This window comes from Narcine bancroftii, chromosome 8, assembly GCF_036971445.1.
Source record: "Narcine bancroftii isolate sNarBan1 chromosome 8, sNarBan1.hap1, whole genome shotgun sequence".
Classification (NCBI taxonomy): Eukaryota; Metazoa; Chordata; class Chondrichthyes; order Torpediniformes; family Narcinidae; genus Narcine; species Narcine bancroftii.
The window spans coordinates 66,720,110-66,736,288 of record NC_091476.1 but is presented as its reverse complement, the minus strand read 5'-3'; the positions used below and the strand labels follow the sequence as shown (position 1 = coordinate 66,736,288).

Below are 16,179 nucleotides of genomic sequence, written 5' to 3'. Positions count from 1 at the left end.
AAGTCACTGGGTCCAATTGTTTCAATGAAAGAATAAACATTAATCTTAATTTTGGGATTGCTGTGTAAGTTTGAAACTGCCCCATTGTATATGGTGGGGGGGGGGGGGGGGGGTTGGAGTGGCTCTGCTTTCTACCACAATCACAATTTTTTTAAGAATAAAGTTTGACTGAAGAATAGGCAAGATTTAAGTTAAAACTCCCATTATTTTTGTTTTCAGTCAAATTTGAAATCAGTCACTGAAATACTGGACAGATATTTTTTTTAAACTTGGAAAATTAATCCCCTCTGATGATTGAAGCACAAGGGCAGATTCCACTGCTGGAAGAGTTTTATTTGATAAGATTCACAAAAGGACCTGGGGTTTATGAGTTTTTTAGGGCTGTAATCTAAAGGTTCCTGTAGTCAGATTCAATAGTAAAGATTCAAAAGCTTATAGATTTGAAAAAAAATTATGAACTGTAGGAGTATGGGGAAAGGGATGTAATAGGTGAGATAAATGACACCTTCAAAGAGCTAGCACATGCTTATTGGGCTTCTCCGCAACGAGATTCTGTGTCAATGAATACTTAAGGAGGAAAAATAACAATGTTCCTCCTCAAACAAGTATGAACAAAGGCTCCACCCTAAACAAGTAATTTTTAGATATACATACAGCAATAGTAACAGGCCATTTTGGCCCACGAGTCTGTGCGGCTAATTTACACCCATTAACCTACACCCAGTATGTTTTCGAACAGTGGGAGGAAACCGGAGCCCCTGGAGAAAACCCATGCAACAAAGGGAGAAACTCCTTACCGACAACACAGGATTCGAAACCCGACTGGTCCTGATCTCTGGTGCTGTAAAGGCGTTGCGATAACCGCTGCGCCAACCGTGCTGCCCATCTGATATCTGATCCAAGCTGTCCTGATCTATTCTCTTTTGCTCTCCTTTTAACCAAATTATCGCAGTAAGAGTATGTTGATGATCATGTTCCTAAGTACTACCATCCAACTCTCACCACATCTTTTGTCCCCCACCTGTTCTTCTACTTTCCCATCATTGCTCCTCTGGCTCTGATAATATTCACCTCCACTGGTCCCCATGGCAAAGAGTTTCACATTCCTATATTCTCTGGAGAATGATTTCCTCATTGGATTTGTTATGATAGTGTTACATCTACAGCTTTGTGTTACAGTCACTCCATAAGTGAAAACGCCATCTCGATCACAAACCTATCTTAGGTCACCCTTCACCTTTCCTTCCCTGCGGGAACCAAAACTGTATAAAAGTGTAATTTTGTGGCTTCGGTTACATTCACTTTTCAGTGTGTACTGGAGAAATAAAAGCAAGGTGGAAAATCACCAGAATTGTCCAGCCAAAAATCTCGACATTTAACACAATTTCTGTTCTTCTTTTTGAAAACTTTATTTTTCATTTGCATCCATAACAAATATATGTTTCTCCATCATCATTCACAATAATAAACGATGCAAAAGGAATGCATAATTTTATATTTTTCCCCCCCCACCCTCCCCAAAAAAGTAGGGAAAAAAAGTAAAAAGCCTACTTGAATTTGTCATATGTTATTCATTGATTAATTAAATTTCAAAAGTACAAACATAATCTTAAACCTCTAAGTTAACTAGGGAGAGTTGGAGCAGGAGTGGTGGGAGCTGTAGATCAACTTTTGCCAATGAAATCCATATATGGCTTCCAGATCTTGTAAAAGTTTTCTGGTTGATTCTGCAAATTATATGTTATTTTCTCTAACGATGTATGATTTTGTAATTCCATTTTCCATCTATTCAACCCCACATCATTGTCTAATTTCCACCATACATTTCTTCACTACCGCTATTGCTACATCTCGAAACTTCTTCTGATAAATATCTAACTTCATATTATAAATATCACCTAGCAAAAATACTCTCAGAACTTGTTTCTTCATGATTTGTCCCAATTAAGTACTCATATCCTTCCAGAATCTTTCGACTTTTTCACATTGCCAGACTGCATGCAAAAAGGTTCTTACCTCTTTATTACATCTAAAATATTGATCAGAGCAATTGGAATCAAGTCCATGTAATTTATGTGGCATATAATTGATGTAAAAAATTAATTGTACCATTTGATATCTGACATTATATTCACATTTGTTACACTCTCATAGCATAATTTTGACCATACTTCTTCTTGGATTGTATATTCAGATCACTTTCCCATCTTAATTTAGATTTAAATAAATCTTTTTTCTGCATAATCTCTTGCAATTTTATATACATATTAGCAATAAATCTTTTAATAAATGTATCAGTTATTAAATATTCAAATTGACTTTGTTCAGGTAATCTAAAATTCAATCCTGACTTTAAATATGATTTAAGTCGCTAATAAGAAAAAAAGTATTATTTGGTAATATTGTACTTATCTTTCTATTGATTAAAAAAAAACTCAAAAAACAATCCTCTACCCTTTTAATTCCATGATTATACCGAATGTCAAAAAATGAATTATTAACCGTAATAAGGAATGAGGGTTTTTCTTTAGTAACATTTTAGCAATTTGATCATTCTTCATTCCTCTTTCAACATGGATTCCATTCCATACTTTTGATATATGTTTCAAAATTGGTGTATCAATTCTCCCTTTCAACAGTTGTTTGTGCCATTTATATAAAATAAGTTTTCATAATTATTTTCTCCTATTTTACTCATTTCAATCTGTACTCACGCTGTTTTTTCACCAATCTGATAATAGGAGACAAAAGTCTAAATTGAGCTGCTTTATAATAATTTTTTAAATTAGGCATTCGTAGTCCTCCCCTGATCATATTTCCATGTTAATTTTTCTAATACCATCCTGGGCATCTTGTCTCGCCAAATATATTTTCTTACATTTTTATTAAGGACTTGAAAATACAGAAATTGGTAATGATTGAAATAGATATTGTATTCTATGAAAAATATTCATCTTCACACAATTTTTCCTCCCTATTAAAGAGATTGGTAAATCTTTCCATCTTGTTAAATCTTCTCTAATCTTTTTCAATAAAAGTATATAATTCAGTTTAAATAAATTATTCAAATTCTTATCAATATTAATTCCTAGATATCTAACCACCTCTTTCTGCCATTTAAATTTTGTCGCTTTCTTAATTTGGGTATAATCATTCTCAATCATTGGCATCACTTCACTTTTATCAATATTTTTGCACTATGACCTGATTCTAACTCATACTTTGCCAATCATACATTTATTTTTTTTTAATTAAATTTCAGGGTTTGTAAGATATAATAGAACATCATCTGCAAAAAGACTAATTTTATGTTCTTTATCTTCTATCTTAATCTCATTTTCTCTTCTTATCACCTCTGTTAAAGGTTCTATAGCCAGTGCAAATAAAAAAGGTGATAATGGACAACCTTTCTAATGTTTGTCTATTTGTAACTACTTTAGCCTTTGGGCTAAATTTATAAAATTTATTGGAATTACAAATATCTTTAAAACTTCAAATAAACAGTCCCATTCTAATCTATCAAATGCTTTTTTCTGCAAAATTATTATAAAGCCAAGGCTACTGATGGTCTTTTTATTTTTTTGAACTATATTTAATAAGCTTAAAAACTTGACAATATTATCCGCTGATCTTATATTCTTGATGAAACCTGTTTGGTCCAAATCTATTAATTTAGGTAAACATTTAGCTAACCTATTAGCTCGTAATTTAGACAAAATTTTATAATCTGTATTCACGAATTATGTTGGTCTATATGAAGATGGAAGCAAAGGATCCTTTTTTTTTGGAATAACAGTTATTAATGCTGTTTTAAATACCTCCAGTAAATCACAGGAATCGTTCATTTGATCTAGCAATCCCATAAATAAGGGGATACAATTTCTGTTCTTGTGAATCTATTCCCTGAGAATGACACAAGTTCCACCTTTAACAAAAAAAATAGCCTTAACAATTGATACCCATCAGTACATCTCAGTTCTGGATCCTGTTTCATGACCTCTTCACTCCACCCCAATCCCGACTTCAGGCCCTTACTATCTATGACTGCCTATTTCTCCCATTAACATGCATCATTTTACACATTGTAGGTACCCACTGGACATAATTTGCAGACTTTTGCAGTCCTCAAAGAGGATTATGGACAAGTGGGAGTGAAGTACATCTTTATTCAAAATCTTGAAAACGTTAACCATTCACTACTGCCATTCAAAACACATGTTAGTCCCTTGCAATGTTTATGTATGAGCATATTGGGATTTACGATCCCAGAGGCACTTACAGGAACCGGATATGGAAAAGCTTATACTATACGGTGATTCCTCAGTGTACTTAAGGGAGAATGTTTATTATTGCATTATCCCTTCACAGTCCCATTGCACCCCCAAGGAGACAAGTTGGGGGACTCGGAGTCAACTTCAAGCAGCGTTCGCTGAAAGGTATGCAATGACATCCTGGGTTAAATCTTTGCTCTCTCTCCCCCTGTGAAATGCCTGAATTCTACTGACACTTATCTACTCACAGGATGTCATACACTGTATGGTACCTTTGTTTTCAGATTTATTGTCAAGAGTACATACGTGACTCTACATCATCTTTGTTGACCTCACCAAAGCCTTCGACACCGTGAGCAGGAAAGGGCTTTGGCAAATACTAGAGCGCCTCGGATGCCCCCCAAAGTTCCTCAACATGGTTATCCAACTGCACGAAAACCAACAAGGTCGGGTCAGATACAGCAATGAGCTCTCTGAACCCTTCTCCATAAACAATGGCGTGAAGCAAGGCTGCGTTCTCGCACCAACCCTCTTTTCAATCTTCTTCAGCATGATGATGAACCAAGCCATGAAAGACCTCAACAATGAAGACGCTGTTTACATCCAGTACCGCACGGATGGCAGTCTTTTCAATCTGAGGTGCCTGAAAGCTCACACCAAGACACAAGAGCAACTTGTCCGTGAATTACTCTTTGCAGACGATGCCGCTTTAGTTGCCCATTCAGAGCCAGCTCTTCAGCGCTTGACGTCCTGTTTTGCGGAAACTGCCAAAATGTTTGGCCTGGAAGTCAGCCTGAAGAAAACTGAGGTCCTCCATCAGCCAGCTCCCCACCATGACTATCAGCCCCCCCACATCCCCATCGGGCACACAAAACGCAAAATGGTCAACCAGTTTACCTATCTCGGCTGCACCATTTCATCGGATGCAAGGATCAACAACGAGATAGACAACAGACTCGCCAAGGCAAATAGCACCTTTGGAAGACTACACAAAAGAGTCTGGAAAAACAACCAACTGAAAAACCGCACAAAGATAAGCGTAAACAGAGCCGTTGTCATACCCACACTCCTGTTTGGCTCCGAATCATGGGTCCTCTACCGGCATCACCTATGGCTCCTAGAACGCTTCCACCAGCGTTGTCTCCGCTCCATCCTGGAGCGACTTCATCCCTAACATCGAAGTACTCGAGATGGCAGAGGCCGACAGCATCGAATCCATGCTGTTGAAGATCCAACTGCACTGGGTAGGTCACGTCTCCAGAATGGAGGACCATCGCCTCCTCAAGATCGTGTTATATGGCGAGCTCTCCACTGGCAATCTAGTCAGAGGTGCACCAAAGAAGAGGTACAAGGACTGCCTAAAGAAATCTCTTGGTGCCTGCCACATTGACCACCGCCAGTGGGCTGATATCACCTCAAACCGTGCATCTTGGCGCCTCACAATTTGGCGGGCAGCAACCTCCTTTGAAGAAGACCGCAGAGCCCACCTCACTGACAAAAGACAAAGGATGAAAAACCCAACACCCAACCCCAACCAACCAATTTTCCCCTGCAACCGTGTCTGCCTGTCCCGCATCGGACTTGTCAGCCATAAACGAGCCTACAGCTGACGTGGACATTTACCCCTCCATAAATCTTCATCCGCGAAGCCAAGCCAAAGAAGAAGAAATACATGACATCACATACAACCCTGAGATTTTTTTCCTGAGGCCAAGCAGAATCACCACTTAGGCATTGCTAAGTGGTGCAAAAAAATTGTACATTTCTTTACATGTAAACAAATAAAGAAATGTAAACAAACTAACTGTGTAATTCTTACTCCTTTTAGACCGAGATCCCACTAAATTGGCCTATCAATGGCCCGTGCTTAAAGCCAGGTCAGGTCGGATCGGAGCATTCACAATAAACCAAGAAAATCTGGTTCAGTGCCACCTTTTACATAGGGACCCAGCATTCTAGTGCAAAAGGAGTACAGAGAAAGGTTGAGCAGCCTGGGGCTTTTTTCTCTGGAGTGTAGAAGATTGAGGGGGGGGATTTGATGAAGGTGTTCAAGATTTTAAAAGGGACAGAGAGAGTCAACGTGGATAGGCTTTTTCAATTAGAGTGGGGGATATTCAAACCAGAGGCCATGCTTTGAGATTGCAGGGGGAAAATTATAAGGGGAACATGAGGGGAAATTTCTTCATGCAAAGGGTGGTTGGGATGTGGAATAAGCTTCCGGCAGAGGTGGTTGAAGCAAGGACATTATTTACATTTAAGGAAAGACTGGATAATTACATGGAGGGGAGAGGATTGGAGGGATATAGACCAGGTGCTGGTCAGTGGGACTAGGAGGGTGGGGATTTGTTCCGGCATGGACTAGTAGGGCCAAACTGGCCTGTTCTGTGCTGTATATGGTTATATGGGACCTGCAGCACTACAGCGTCAGCGTCCTAGGAAGGCAGGTAGCCTTTTACACAGGACCTGATGCAAAATGCATCAATTCTGATATTATCTACGTTGGCGGGTAAGTACCGGGGTGAAAATTACCACCCCCCCCCCATCCCGGTTTAATTGCTTTCAAACAGGTAAGTGAAACAGTAAAAAGGCAATTAAATACCAGCTTTTAGGGGCAGTGTGAAAACACTATTGAGTTTATTGTTGAGGAGTCTGATGGTGGATGGGTAGCAGCTGTTCCTGAACCTGATGGTGCGGGTCTTGTGGCACCGATAACTCTTTTCCTGATGGCAGCAGCGAGAACAGAGCATGTGCTGGGTGGATCCTTGATGATTGCTGCTGCTCTCCGACAGCAGTGTTCCCTGTAGATGTTCTCGATGGTGGGGAGGGTTTTGCCCCTGATGTCCAGAACTGTGCCCGCTACCTTTTCCAGGGCTTTATGCTCAGGGGGATTGGTGTATCTATACTTGACCATGATGCAGCCAGTCAGCACACACATCTGTCAAGGTTTGCCAGGGTTTCTGATTTCATATCAAACCTCCGCAAACTTTATATATTTATCTATAACATATAGAATCAAGCAGCACAAAATAAGCTATTCAGCCCCTGTATTCATGTTATCTCCTTGCTGGAAAGATCCAATGAGCTCCCCACACCACCCCCCCCACCCATCCTTTTCCCCATTGCTATGTACATTTGACTTCACCTAAGTTTTCGAGGTATTATGCAATTTTTCTCCAGGATGTTACTCATGAATCTGCCTTATTTTCAGTCAGTGCTTTTTGGATCACGCCAGCTCATTAAGTTAAATTATACTCATCTTTTCTCTGACTCTTTTACCAGCTGTTTCAATAAATCGTTATTGCCAATGTGTTGCCAAATTTACATGCAATTCTCCCTGTGCATTCTATCAAAACCCGAAATTTTGACTTTATGATTCCTAGGTCCTCCAATTGGAATAATCAAAGTCTCTTCTCATAAGGGAACCTTGGCATCATTCCAGGAAAAAGCAATATGAACGCTTTTAAGAGTAATATCAGGACAGATAACATGCACCACCTTTTTGCTGATACCATTGCCTAAGGAGCATGAGTGGATTAAGAGAGGCATTGTGAATCATCCCTGCCTCAGGGTGAATAATTTACCAGTAATGCTTTCCAAATCCTCTGCCCCAACCAAGATCATTGCATGACCAAAGCAGAATCCACGTCCAAGCTTATATCTTGAAATCCCACTGTATGCCGAGTTTTTATTTGTTACATCTGCAAGCTACCTGTGTTACATGGCGGCTTTAATGTACCCAAAAATCATAACCAGTTGCATTATCAGACAAAAGGCAGCTCCACCCTATAACTGGAGATAGGCAACCAAATCCTAGGTTAAGTCGTAGATTTGAAAGGAGCTTTCTAGAGAGAGGTTGAGAGGTTTTAGGACCTCCCTTTCCTCGACAGACAAAATTTACCGGGAGTATTGTCCAATCACTCATCAGGAAGGCACAGCAGCACCTACATTCCCTAGGGAGGCTGAGGAGGGCAAAGCTACCAACCCCCCCACCTTGACAACCTTTTACAGGAGCACCATCAAGAGTGTCCTGTCTGTCTGCAGCATTGCATGTACGGTAGCTGCATCAGGCCAGAAGAATATACAGGGGATCATTAAACTACCCGAGAGGTAGTTCCCCTTTTCCTCTATAGGCAACATTTGTTGGGAACATTGTCTAAATTGAGATCAAGAAATTATAGAAGACCTTTTCCACTATCATCAAAAAAAAGGTACAAGAGTATCATAATAAGGACTAGTAGGCTGGCAAATAGCTTCTTCCCACAAGCTGTGAGACTGATGAACAGTATCCTGTAACCATGACAAACATCTCAAATATTTATATCTATTTATTTTAATTATTTATGCGATCATTATGTGCAGTGTACTGTGTGCATGCACCATGGTCTGGAGAGACACTTTTGGGTTGTAGACATATAATAAACTTGAACTTACTCCAGAACCAGGGGTCAGAGTTTAAGGATAAGGGTGAAGTTTCTTAGCACTGAGATGAGGAAAAAATTCTTCTCTCAGAGGGTGGTGGATCTGTGGAATTCATTGCCACAGGAAGTAGTTGAGGCCGGTTCCTTGTCAATATTTTTAAAGAGTAGGTTCGATCTGGTCCTTGTGGCTAAGGGGATCAGGGGGTATGGGGAGAAGGCAGGAACCGGGTACCGATCAGCCATGATCATATTGAATGGTGGTGTAGGTCTGAAGGGCCAAATGGCCTCCTCCTGCACCAATTTCTCTATGTTTCAACCCTTTGATGTCCCCTTTCCTCAGGGAAGCTGAAGGAAGTGCGCCAGTTAAATCAATTAATTTGGCATGAGGAAGAAAATATTGTCACACCACTTGGGAGAAGTCTTCATCTCTGTCAAAGAAACAAATTTCGGAAATATCCTGTGATACCAGGATATCCACTCAGATAACTATGGAGCAAGATAAGTAAGGGGGAGAAAAAAAATACCCAGATCAGGAAATGCAGTGGAGAGCCTGTCAGTGAAGCAAATTGGAGGAGTTCGATCCAGGGCCCAAGCACGTGGAGAGTTTGTTATCTTGCCCAATGCAGTAGAGCAGGATATCAGTCCCCAGGCAAGGGCTAGACCCAAAACGCCAACTGCCCCTTTCCGCCCACAGAGGCTGCTCAACTTGCTGAGTTTCTCCAGCCGTTTTTAATTCTGCTACTTTTTTCACTTTTACCAGTTCACTTTTTTGCCAGTTCTGCTCATTCAGTTGAGAGAACTGTTCTGAAAGCTAAGATCAGATACTGTGGTGGTCCAGAGGTGGAGCTGTCAAGAGGGTTGAGTTGATACTGTTTGACACATCCACTTAATTAGTAACTTCTCTCAGCCAACAACAATAAAGTGTTCCATAGGATCTATGACAGCCATTCTCAGCCTTTGTTTTGTCTATAACCACTGCCCCCCCACCACCCCCGGACTCTGCTCAACATTTACGAGCCCCCATTCCTGTGAAACAGTCAACTTTTGGTTTCTTTTATATTTTTCTCCTACCAATTGTATTAAAAAAATTAAATATTTATGTTACACAAAGTGAAAAGAAATCAAGGCTTTTACATAAATGTGCTGTCCACACCACCCCTTACTGGGGGCCCATAGGGCTACCATTGAGAATGGCTGATCTATGACATACCAGTAGAAATCTGAAAATCCGGAATGCTCGGGGATTGGGTCCGCCCAGATTTTTGGATTTTCTGGCAGTACTTAGTCTCAAATTCAAGAGGAATAAAGAAAAGATGAACTGGTAAATTTTGATAGTTTATTCCTTAGCAAATACAGCAAGCTTAATTTATCAAAAGTGAGCAGTTTTAAAGAAATATAAAGTGAACAAGCGTGGTCGTATGCAGCCGCTGTGAATCTGCGGCACTTACTCATGCACACCTGCACACGAAAGCCCGCCAAATTTAAAAAGGTTGAGAGTTTTTGAAAAGTCTGGATCCTCGTGTGGTCCGCATTTCTGGCATCCAAATTTTTAGGATTTCTACTGTAGTAAAATGTCTCAAGGTGGTTCAGGGCAGTTACTACCATGGAAGATCAACACCCAAACTACACGTGGCGATATTATGACAGGTGAACAGATTGGCCCACCCCACCCAGAACACGCTCTGCTCTCACTGCTGCCAACAGGAAAGAGGCATCAGTGCCACAAGACTCGCATCATCAGGTACAGGAACAGCTGCTGCCCCTCCACCATCACCCGTACACTTTATTGATTTTCTTTTTGTTCTCTCTGTACTGCACAGTCAGTTTGTTTATATTCGTTATCTGTTTACATTTTTTTGTTTGTTGACATGTTTTTTGCTGTGCAGTTTATTTTTGCACTGCTAAATAGTGGTAATTCTGCCTCACATGCATGAAAAAGGAATCTAAGGGTTATATGTGATGTTTTGTACATACTCTGACAATAAATCTGAAATCTGAATTAAGAGACAGCAAATTGTTTGTACATTCCAGGTTCCATTTTAATAACTTGTCTTGAGCAACATGCACTGCATGCAAAACAAAATTGGAAGTTTTCCTTACCTTTTTTGACTGTTTAAGGAAAGCCGTCTTGATCTCTTCAAGTGTGGCATCTGGTTTGATCCCAAGAATAGTGTAATGTGTCATACTGCCGAACCTGGCAAAAACAGAACGTGTTACTGTGGGCTGATACCAGATGATAGTAAATACTACAATGTGGATGCAGGCAAAGCATTGCACATTTCAAAAGTGAGTAGGGTGAGAGTGCAGTTCTCAATCCACCATCTCCTGGTCTGATTTCTGGGTCACATTAGCAATGCTGGCTTCCCTGGAACATTGCTTACTGGTTTCGATATCTGGGAACAGGTGGCCTGCTTTCTCTGCAGAAGAGAAAAATGCCAAAAGCTCGCAATGTTTACTGGAATTATGTTTTTACAGAATTTGGTAAGAGGTAGAAATCATGAACTTCATTATTCCATAACAATGTAACCACAAAATGTTTAAGTTTTCTCACAACGTAAACATATTATTCGAGTTACTGTAGAAACAGAGGAATACAGATACACAGCTTGCAGATTCAAAACTCCCAGCTTTGAATCATGGTCAGTGTGAAACTTGCTTGTCTCAATCAGGGCAGCTGCTGGAAATACCTTAGGCTCACTTTGGGCTCAGTGACAGAGATTAAGTTTATTGTTTTCATTAGTTGCCCAGTGACTATTCCTGAGAGATTAAACACTTGGGTGAAAAGGACCAGATGTGGCTATGATCAGCCCCTTTCCCTGTAGCTTCAAGCACAAAGGAGGGTGCTACAAATCTTTGGAACGTTAACAAAGTTTATCCGAGTGTCAGCAATCAGATTTCTGATTTATTCTCAGAGTACATATTGTGACACCATATACAACCTGAGATTCTTTTTCTTGTGGGTGAGATAGAATTACCACTTTTTGGTACCTGGAGTACAGAGAAAGATTGAAGAGGTTAGGACTTTATTCATTGGAACATAGATGGTTGAGAGGGGATTTGATCGAGGTGTTTAAAATTATGAAGGAATAGATAGACTAGATGCAAGTAGATGCCTGAGAGCAGGGGAGGTTGAAACAAGAGGACACAAGTTGAGGGTAAGGGGGCAAAATTTTAGGAGAAATATTAGAGGATGCTTCTTCACTCAGAGAGTGGTGGCTGAATAGAATGATCTTCCAGAGGAAATAGTTGAGGCAGAGTCAATTCATTTAAGAGGAGGGTGAATATATACGTGGATGGGAGGGGGTTGGCAGGTTATGGGTGGAGAATAGGCGGGGGGACCTAGCAGAGTTCTTTGAGTGAACCAGCATGGACTTGAAGGGCCGAGATGGCCTGTTTCCATACCATAAACTGTTATATGGTTTATATGGTTGTGCATATGTAAAGAAAACAAGAAATGTAAACAAACTGACTGTGGAATACAGAGAATAAAGTGCAAAAGTAAGATTCATATTTCACATTTACTGTCAGAGTACATACAGGACATCACATACAACCCTGAGATTCTTTTCCCTGCGGGCCAGGCAGAATGACCACTTATTGGTAATCCAAAAAAAAACTGTACACAACATACCCATGTGAATAAATAAAGAAATGTAAACAAACTGCAAAACAGAGAGGAAAAAAATAGTGCAAAATTAAGAGTCCTTAAATGAACCCCTGATTGAGTTTGCTGTTGGTGAGTCTGATGGAGGAGGGATACCAGTTGTTCCTGAACCTCGTAGCACCTGTACCTCTTTCCTGATGACAGCAGGGAAAACAGAGCGTGTGCCTGGTGGTGTGGATCCTCGATGATCGCTGCTGTTCTCCAATGGCAGCGTTCCCCGTAGATGTTCTCAATGGTAAGGAAGGGTTTTGCCTCTGATATCCCGGGCTGTGTCCACTAACTTTTGCAGGGCTTTCCATTCAGGGGTATTGGTGTCCCCCGTACCAGACCTTGATGCAGCCAGTCAGCACATTTTCCACCATGTAACAATGCTACAAGTTAAATTATGCAGCATAAATTATATAAACTATAACTATAGTTCCTGGAACGTCGAAAGTTCAAGGCTGAGTTGATTGACAGCTTTAAAATTTTAAAAGAAAAGGGTAGAGAGAAGAAGTATTTTTGCTTTTGGGGGGAAATACAGGACAGGCGACATAACCTTAGAATTAGGGCCAAGGCATTCAGAAGTGGTTAAGAAACACTTCTTCATACAAAGAGTGACAGATATTTGGAGCTATCTCTCACAAAAAGCTGCAGATGGCAACTTAATTAATCATTTTAAATCTGACATGGATAGATTTTTTTTTACACAAGGGGCTTGAGGCCAAAACATGTGGATGGAGTCACAATGCAGTTATGTCATAACTATACTGAGGGACTGGGGGCCTACTTGTTTTTTTTCAAGGAAATAGAATGCTGACAGAAAACAGTTGTAGTATTTACTCTTCTGATGTCTTGGGTAAGTTTAATAGATTTCAAGAATCAGAATCAGAATTTATTGTCAGGAACATATCACGAAATTGGTTGTTTTGCGGCAGCATCGCAGTCCAAACTTTTCTATCCAACATCCCACAAAATAAATAAAAATAAGGCAAGAAAAAGACAAAGAAAGACAGTGTCTATGGTTCAGAGAGAAGAAGCTGTCCTTGTGCTACTGAGTGTGTCTTCAGGCTCCTGTACCTTTTTCCCAATGGTAGCAATGAAGAGGGATTGGCCTGGGTGGTGTGGGTCCTTGAGGAGAGAGGCAGCTTTCTTAAAACACCGCCTCTTGTAGATATCCTCAATGGAGTGAGACTGGTGAGGTGATGTCCATGATGTCACAGGTCGAGTTAACAACCCTCTGGAGCTTTTTCTTGTCCTGAATGTTGGCACCTCTGTACCAGGCAATGATGCAACCAGCCAGAATGCTCTCCAAGGTACACCTGCAGAAGTTTTCAAGCGTCTTCTGTGACATCCCAAATCTCCTCAAATTCCTCACAAAACTACAGCCTCTGGCGAGCCTTCTTGAGAATTAGAACTTGCCTTCTCCCTCTGCACTCTTTCTGCTCCCCAGCATTAAAGCCCTTGTATTTGACATCAGTGGCCACAAATCTTGTTGCCAGCACATCCTCCAAATTCAGGAATAGGAATGCACAGAAGGCATTGTCCATCTACTCTGTTTGGCGTTGCCAGGACAATTCTGAAAGGTCAACTGGTCCCAGCACTAATTACTAAGGGGAAAAGAGCGGGTAAAGGTAAAATGGGAGAGATTCAAATAACCATTCTAATGCACCATTCTGAGCTTAAGATTTTCGGTAGTTACAGATGGAAACAAAGAACAGGCTATTGAGGCCCATTCAATTTGATCAATGTGTATCAGAACACCACCTGCCCTCCACCCTCAAATTCTGTGCCAAACAAATATCTATATTTTTTTAAATTAAAATTTGGAAACTACCCGATTAATTCAAGTGGGAACTGTGAACTGCCATCCCCTGCTCAAAGCGAGTGTATTAGACCCAGGAATATGTAAGGGAATGGAAAGGTATGTATCACGTGCAAGCAGCAATGCTTAAGTTTAACTTGGACCTCATGCTCGCCGCAGATATGTGGGTAGAAAGGCCTGTTCGTGTGGTGCACTCTTCTATGTTCTATTATGTCTCATGCTCTTGGCTCCAACCAAAAGGTTGCTGATGTCCAGATGCACAGCCAGCAACTGCTGTTTTATATTTTTCCAATGTTGTATTCATCCTGAGGAGAACCCTGCAGCAAAAAGTGTAACACTTGTTCTGTGATGAATCTTTAGTTTATTGGTTTAACTATATTTCTTGATTCCTTTGGAGAGTACAAATACATATTTTAGTTACAGGAGGCTTCATTTGGACTTGCCCCAATAAATCAATGAAAAGTTAAATGAATGTTTCAGTATGTGAAACAACACATTAAGTTCTCAAAGGAACAAGAAAGAGCCTCATTTAACATTTTCTTAAAATTCTCAATAAAGTGGCAGGGGGTGGTTTTCCATCCCATAATCCTCCAGACCTGGTTACTGATCTCAGACATCTGGTCACCACAAGCATTACTGTCACAGAGTGCCAGCAAGGAAGAAAAATGCACCAAAACCGACACACCTTCAAGAGTACCGCTCACGTGAGCCACTTTAGGTGTGACGAAGCCTGCTGGCTGTTACGTACCTGTGCAATGCTGTGGAGAATCTCCTTAAGGATAGTTTGCTCCTTTGGCAACACTTGCAGGCTAATGACTGAACCCTCGGCAGCATGTCACACGGTTGACCCGAGAGATTTTCTCTCAACCTAGTACATAAAAGTAATGCAAATATACTTAATCATTCAGAACAAAGGACACAGGAGTGGTCTAGCCCTCCCTCACTACTTTGTTGGAGAATTAGTCCAGAATCTCTGGAGCGGGACTGGAATCCACAACTTTGTGACAGTCATCCATTTTAGTAACTTATTGTGACAACAGTATTAATCCCATTTTAAAGAGATTTAAATTTTATAGATTAATTGACAGGCAACAATAATAAAAAGTATAAATTACCTATGAACATGAGATACCATAAATCAAAGGAGCAATCAACTTAAACACAAGTTCTGAACAGATCGTACACCTCAATCAGGAAATATTCTGCTCAGCACAGACATGAACTACAGCCAGCTGTAGTTCCTGCTTTCTATTGTGACAGAAGCAAAATTGTCATCATTTGTCGATTTTAACTGCACTATTAAATATATGACTTCAGGAGTGATATCCTTAAGAGAGCTGAAAGTGGTGTAGATTTACCATAACTACAAGATGCAATGTCTTACACAATTCACTCTCTCTCAAAACATGACTCCTGTTTATGGCTCCTGAAGAGGTGAGCAATCAACTACACCTACTCTACTTAAAGTAAGACAAAATAGAAAGTAATTCAAAGAAACAATAAAGAAAATTGGCCTAGATTTTTCCTGAGAAATGTCAATTTCCCCCTCCAGGGTCAGAGAGATTGGAATTTATACACAATCGCGTCTAAGGTGTGCAGAAGCTCAGTATTTACTGCTGAGGCTTACAATGTCTTCTTCTCTTGTTGACCCCTCTCTGATGTTTAACCCCCTCATAATGTCCAGGGAGAGAGTTAATTAAGGAGTTAGGCTGGAAATGCAGGTCAAATGACTCCATTCATTTCAATAGTGAGTGGCTGATCTACAGTGAAAGGCAGGTTTTAGTTTATGATTTTTTTTAAACTGAATTTAGTTAAAGGTTCTTAATCACTTTTGCATTTTAAAAGAAATTCTAATAATGAGTGTTTCTGTATTAGATTTTAGTATTGGAGTAACATTCAGAAGATCTTGAAGCTTTGCTAGCTGGCTACACCAGGGAAATTAATTATCTACCATTTTTACAGCATTCTTATGGGCAGCAGTCAGTGTTCAGTTGCCACCACTGACAGAAAATTCAGTATCAT

General features: G+C 40.3%; 1 protein-coding gene across 10 annotated transcripts in view; it reads right to left on the bottom strand.

Moving 5' to 3' along the window:
- dnajc4 (DnaJ (Hsp40) homolog, subfamily C, member 4) overlaps window positions 1–16,179 on the bottom strand; it is a 242,390-nt gene that overhangs the window by 212,209 nt on the left and 14,002 nt on the right. For 7 of the 10 annotated variants that reach the window (XR_011343169.1, XM_069893940.1, XM_069893938.1 and 4 more), the window contains exons 1-3: window positions 15,273–15,394; window positions 14,906–15,025; window positions 10,790–10,883 (exon numbers count right to left, since the gene is read on the bottom strand). Coding sequence is in view for 9 of the 10 variants with exons in the window: in XM_069893940.1 (XP_069750041.1) it covers window positions 10,790–10,883; window positions 14,906–15,025; window positions 15,273–15,292 (234 nt within the window). In the remaining variant the exon portion in view is untranslated. Of the gene's footprint in view, window positions 1–10,789; window positions 10,884–12,480; window positions 12,987–14,905; window positions 15,026–15,272; window positions 15,395–16,179 lie in introns of those variants that run through there. The other 3 variants (XM_069893943.1, XM_069893942.1, XM_069893944.1) reach the window with 2 other exon arrangements.